Source organism: Notothenia coriiceps, unplaced genomic scaffold (genome assembly GCF_000735185.1).
Source record: "Notothenia coriiceps isolate Sejong01 unplaced genomic scaffold, NC01 NC01_scaffold00026685, whole genome shotgun sequence".
In the NCBI taxonomy this organism is placed as follows: domain Eukaryota; kingdom Metazoa; phylum Chordata; class Actinopteri; order Perciformes; family Nototheniidae; genus Notothenia; species Notothenia coriiceps.
This window is the reverse complement of record NW_011359386.1, coordinates 6,973-13,521: the sequence shown is the minus strand read 5'-3', so window position 1 is coordinate 13,521 and position 6,549 is coordinate 6,973. Positions and strand designations below refer to the sequence as shown.

Genomic DNA, 6,549 nt, shown 5'->3' with positions numbered 1-6,549 from the left:
TCAGAATTTCATAGCAAAATAAAAAAATGATATTAAACTAATCTTTCAACATAGTTTAAAACAAAAATAAATATTAGGACAAAGCCCTACAAATAACAACAATAAACATAATAATAAAACAATTAAAATGTTGTATTCAGCCCTGATTAAAACAGCGGGCTCAAATCCTGGATGGGCGGGCCCAAATCCTGGATGGGCGGGCCCGGCCCCCATGGGGCCCGCCCATGACGCCGGGTCTGGTCCTAATATTACCACAATGATAAGAACAAGTTAAAAAGAAACATACTGTGCTTATAGCCGGTCAGGAACACAGTAGGAATGGCCAGTATATAAGCCAGGGCAGCGGGGAAGGTGAAGCTACAAAAAAAAGCATAGTAACAGGCAGTTAACATTCAACTTGTATTATCCACAAACTAATAAGAAAGTACAACAAGATTGAATTTATCACGTATTTAATTTGAAAGCAGTATCAAGTTATCTTATAATGTTAATGATGCATGTTACACTTCAATTAGGTTACTTAAACATTACTACACAACTAAGCTAGGTTAACAGTAGGCTCACAGTTAGCTAGCTGCTGTAGGCCTATGTTAACGGTTGCTAATGTTAATCTATCAAAACACACAATCGATAGCGTTAATGTTAGCTATAAAGCTACCTGTTTAAGTATAATATAATACACCCAAGGCTATAAATGAGCTACTTACTTAAAACGGAGAGCCGTGGAGAACGTTCACCTCACGACAGCGGAGCTACGCAGGCAGCTGAGCCGGTCCTTCCGATTCCGAATGGAAAATGGAGGGAAAAGTGGCGGGCTGCTTGTGTATGCACATGCGCAGACAGGACAGTATATGTGGTAATTAAATTGTACATATTTTTTTCTAATTAGGCTACTTTTAAATGAATGAAATGAGCTAATTTTAAACAGTGACAATATATGTTAAGATTAATTAAAAAAGATAAGAAGGATGCAATAACACATTCAAATATATTAAAAAAGGCTATATTAAAACATGTAACATCTAAAAGGGGTCATAATCCGTTTTTTCAGTGTGTTTTGATGTGAGAAATGACAAAAAGATGGTTCCAGAATGATTCAGAAGTGGGAAAATGAATAAAGCAACCTCTGGGTTAAAAATAACCCCGGCAGGTGTTCAACTGCAATTGAAGCCCTAATAACCCCCTTTGACCCAGCATGAACAACCCACCAGTGTGTTTACAGTACCCAAATAACCCATAATTATGACCCAGCCAAATCAACCCAGCAATGTGTTTATAGAAATAACCCAGCATTTTTAAGAGTGTAACGCATCTTTGAAATTATGAAAAGCAGAAAAGTCGGATGTATTATTAATTATTGAGATATCTCAGAACAGGCAAAATGAGTTAATAGATTTAATGGGTGTAAAATAATTATTTAGTAGTGTACTACAAAAAGTATTATGCCACATATTTACACTTTCAATAGATATCACAGTTCCATTCATCAATTAAAGTAACACCAAACAATTAATAAAGTCGTTTTAAAGTTCAATTTCTCATAACTTTGGTTATGAAATAAATAAAAGCCTTACAAAGTAAATTACCAGAAGTACATAATTAAGGAACTGTACCTATAGCTCTCGTGTTTGTGTATGCTGCAAATTTTAAATGAACAATAATATCTCATCAGTTTAATTGTGTAGAGAATGGAAATGAAGAAAAAGTTAAAGTTCCATATTATTTTATTTAGCATTTTCGACATGTAGAATCTTATTTTAGAGCAACATGACACAAAGGACATTTTCCAATTATACATGTGTGGCATTTTTACTTATTCAGACAAATAATTTGCATCCAAAATCACAAACATCAGATGTCTGTCAGTCTTTCACGGGCATGGCTTGGCATCAACAACAGGTTCGCAGCGGTCCACTACAGCTCTGACTTCTCCAATCTGGACTCCGTCATATGTGCCAGAGATGGACGTCCACTGGCTCTCTCCGTTACGGTAGGTTCGGCTGAGACGGGCTGTGTAGGGAATGTCCGCTTTGATCTTGCGTCCCTCCATACGGACTCTGCAGGAGTGGTTAGGGGGGACGGTGAGCGCCACAGACACTGAATGGCTCATGGACTCCACCACGGTGGTTCCTCTGGAGAACTGCAGGGTCTTTTCCCCGCCCAGCTCAATGCCACCGGAGCCGATGAAGGGGATCTTAGCTGTGATGCTGCCAGTGATACCGAGCATGGTGGATCGGCCAATGTTCCAGGTTGTCTCCAGCTCTGTGGTCTTTGAAATGGTGACTGTCTTCTCCACCGTCTGGCACTCGTTGTTGGTGACCCCGGAGATGCGCATGGTTTCAGGAGGATACTGGAAGATTGCGACCTCATCAATGCCGTACTTGACGTCAGAAATGTGCTGGGTGTAGGCATCCCTGTTGATGGCCAGGACCTGGTAACTCTTGTACCAGTACTCATCACCTTCCCAAGGCAGGAAGAAGGCTTCGAACTGAGGAACAACCTTCCCAAGACCATACTTGTTCTTCCCAACGTAGATGCCAACACCTGGGCATGTTCTAACCGAATTTTGGGGCACTGAACCATAGGAACCTTCCTTCCACTCCAGGAACTCAAAGTTGTCTTTGTTGGTCAGGATCTCAAACTCGGGGGCGTAGTACTCACTATCTCCGTAGGGGTAGCGGCAGTAGGGGCCCAGAATGGGGTTGTAGAAGCCAGCCTCACATTTGTACTTGCAGACGTAGTCGGTGCGTTCGGTGTAGCCATTGTAGATTGCAACTGCGCCATTGGGCACAGAACCGCTCCAGGTCAGCCACTCCAGGTTAACGTTATTACCGAAAATTAAAGAGGAAGGTAGATCCTGCTGTTGCTCTAGGTCGGCAGGAGCCAGAGGGCCCAACACTTTGTTACGAGTTGCTTCAGGCACTTGACCCTCCAGCGCTGGGTTCAGGAAAGAAACTGTAAAAAAGAGACAGACAGAACGTTTACATATTTAACCTGTTTCTGTTTTAAGGAAAAAACAAATGGACCGAACATTTGGCAAAGCAAGAGTCAAAGGACCTCACACCAGGGACCCCGCAGACTTTCTACAAAACATCTGCTTCAGAGTTGCTTTAGCCTGCATGGTTATATACCACAGGTGTCACGCAAACTATATATTTCTAGGTCAGAACAATACCTTTTCTGTGCAGTGAGCTCATCTTCACAATGTCCTGCAGACTGGCTGAGGACAGACCCAGCAGGGCCAGCAGCAAAAACACTGACAGCGTCATCTGAAGAAGAAGCACAAAATATTCTCCATCAAAAGCCTTTAAACATCCACAACATCAACATCTAATATATGCTTATTATGCAAGGAACATTTTAGTTGATACGTTTTTTTCCTTTGGGTTCAAATCTTTTGGGACATTATCAATATTTTCCTTTGATGATATAGGTCTTTCAACATGTAACATGTTATCTTTGCAAGGTACATTACTAGACATCCATGTTAAATAAAGCTCTAAAATGTACCAAATGTACCAATAAACCTAACATTTATTTTTTTAGCAAGACCTAGGAGCATGCCACTTCACATTTCACAACAGATATGACTTTTGTATATCAGAAATAATGTTTAGAATATTTTAAGAATTAGGGTTGTGGTATTGAAGATAACCGTCAAATATATAAGTTAAATATTAATACCCTGGTAATAATACACATATTATAATAATGCAGTGCCTCTTAAATGTATTTGCCAAAGAAAACCTGCACAGTAACTAACAAGCTAAAGAAGAATTTGTGTGATTATTATTATTCCCGAATTTACAGTAGATATAACCAAAACACAATAATTGTGGAGTGAAAGTATGATATAACATTGATTAAAAAATAGAAAATAACAGAAGCTTTAGCAGGAGACACATCTTTTCCCTCTGAAATGGTATCACATATTTAATCATTATTAATATTATATTTTATCATTTGATCAATTATTTCAGTTCAATTTAATTAAAATCAAGAACTTAATAATTCCCAGTGGGTCAATTAGGAAATGTTTAGCAGTGCACGTATTTAAGTCAAATTCATTGTATTTATTTAAATTATAAAGCATATGGTAGTTTGACAAAGCAAGTCTTTATGCTATCAGAAACGAGTTCCATGAAATCAATACAAATGCATTACTCTTGATCAGTTGCTAAGTGATTATTCTAAGTCTGGTTGACCGAAGGTGAAAAGAGACTGAACAGCACTCACCCTTACAGTCGCTCCCTACTGATACACTACCAGTTCCACCTCCAGGTTTATATGAACTGGTTTATGGCTGAACCATAAAGTAGTCTGTGCACTTTCACTCCATCTGACATTGACCCGAACAGATACAGCGGTCAGTGTCTCTCTCAGACTTAGATGGGATTGACTGCAGCTGTGAGGTAGTGAGGTAGTGGTGATTGTTTTTCAATCGGAAGGTTGTGGCTTTAACATGTTGTTGTATCCTTTGGCAAGATACTTATCAACGATAGGTGAATGTTTGTGAATGTTTGTGAATGTTAGCTTACTTGAACAAGGCCCATTGCTCTGTATGAATGTGGTGTGAATGGTGACTTTGTATTCCTAGTCTATTCCCTTTTCTGCAAAAATGTATTTATGGTTATCCATTGCATTTTTGCATGAATTACACTTTGGCCATTAAATGAACATGATCATTAATAATTTCTGTCAATACACAATTAATATCTAAGTCTTTCCACCATAAGTAATACACTTAAAGCCTCAAATCCATTCAATGTTTGTATTATAACACTTTGGACATCCAAATACAATTCCCATTCCAATTGCAATGCTATCTCCCATGTCGGCCTTAATAAATATGCTATCACTGCACCACTCTGTGGCATAAGGACAAGAACAAGGGGTTGTCAAAAGTGTTAGCCCATCCAATACAGAGAAACAAGGTTTGGGAACTCCTAATTTTTAAGGTCTCCATGCATGGGTAATCCTTTTCCTTGAAGAAACATGAGCCAAGTCTTGTCCAGGATGAATTGTACCTCCTGTGTTCACATCCATCTTTCAGAGTGTCTACCTTAAGCAGATAGTTCAAGAAGTAATAAGATAAGAAAAGATAAGATAAGATAGTACTTTATTGATCCCAATTTGGGAAATGTTTGCGTTGCAGCAGCATAAAAAAGACATGGCATTGTAAAATAAAAATTCAAAGACTAGAAATAAACAAGAAAGTAGAAAATATACATGTTCAATTTAACAAGGTATTATATATACATACATATATGACAGATGGAATATTAAATATTGAACAGATTATATAAATGTAAAATGTACAATGTGGTTTTATTCCAAGAGAAACTATGGAGCAGAGAGTTCTCTTCCAGCCAGAGGTGATTTGTTGTACAGTGTTATTGCAGTGGGCAGGAATGTTTTCCTGTATCGGTCCTTGTGACAGCGGAGCTGCAGCAGTCTGTTGGAGAAGGAGCTCCGCTGACTGTGCAGCTGCAGGTGGAGAGGGGGGGTGGGGTTATCCATGATGGACAACAGCCTGTTCAGTGTCCTCCTCTCCACCACAGCTTCAAAGGGGTCCAGCTTGATGCCGATGACAGACCCAGCTTTCCTGATCAGTTTATTGATTCTGCTGGTGTCACCGGCTCTGATGCTGCGGTTTTTACAGTAGTCACCATTTTTACCATTAAAGTGGACCGATCATGCTATATTTGAATAATATATTGTAGGGCCATACCTATATTAAACATGTCTGTGAAGTTTTTTTTTCAAAATACCAAACACATCATGCATTTTAGCTATGCCTCATTTCGCACTATTTGCTCTATTCCAGCCCTGTCTTTGCAAGGGCTGATTCAAATGAGCTGCAGCTGACCACGCCCCCCTGCAAAGGAGGGGGGCCAGGCACGAGAGTCATGTTACCATGCTTTTACCATGCTGTTACCATGCCACGCAACCTCTCATTCCCCTGATAGGTGGAGAGTTGCCCATATAGGCGGCGCTCCTTGTCTGTATCAGATCCGTTGCAGCCCCTTTTTTATAGATTTGGGTATGGAGGAAAAGAGAGAGGGTTGTGTTTTCTGACACTTTGTGAGTTCCCTGACACACCGGGGACACATATTCATGTATAAAAGACGTATAAAAGTGCATTTTGCATGATTGGTCCCCTTTAACTTCCCACAAATGCTAAATCATATTAAACATCTCAAGTTTAAGGAGCAATTTTCAAATGCACACTTTATTAATCTGACATTGTCATCATTGTCTGACATTATTGGTTTGAACTTCGTAACAATCCCTTTTTAGGCCCAATTTACAACCTAACAAGTCATTTGGACTGAATTCATTTTGAATCACATATGGTTTAAAACCACTGCTGCTTTAGTATCTGGTATAGATAATAGCAGGTGTCAATGAGCAAGGTAGCTGCAACTGCTCCTGTTGAAATAAATAAGATCTGAATGGCAGCACAGGAGGGAGAACAAACCATGTTGGTATAACAGCAAAATGCCGTGAGACTGGGTTGTGTTGTGTTCATGCTGTTCTCACGACCAG

At 39.5% G+C, this 6,549-nt stretch overlaps 1 protein-coding gene across 1 annotated transcript; it reads right to left on the bottom strand.

The window, feature by feature from the left end:
• Positions 1-1,808: 1,808 nt before the first annotated feature.
• Positions 1,809-3,269, bottom strand: LOC104957312 (natterin-3-like). The gene is made up of 2 exons (XM_010784933.1): positions 3,176-3,269; positions 1,809-2,955 (listed from the first exon to the last, which is right to left on the bottom strand). Exons 1-2 carry the CDS (start codon positions 3,267-3,269, stop codon positions 1,871-1,873), a joined length of 1,179 nt encoding a protein of 392 aa, XP_010783235.1. The 3' UTR covers positions 1,809-1,870.
• Between the last annotated feature and the right edge of the window lie 3,280 nt (positions 3,270-6,549).

Bases quoted from the DNA above. Each gene is read 5' to 3' on its own strand.
- LOC104957312 (XM_010784933.1), bottom strand. From the start codon at position 3,269: ATGACGCTGTCAGTGTTTTTGCTGCTGGCCCTGCTGGGTCTGTCCTCA. The intron at 2,956-3,175 runs GTATTGTTCTGA...TCTTTTTTACAG, and splicing joins GAGCTCACTGCACAGAAAAG to TTTCTTTCCTGAACCCAGCG.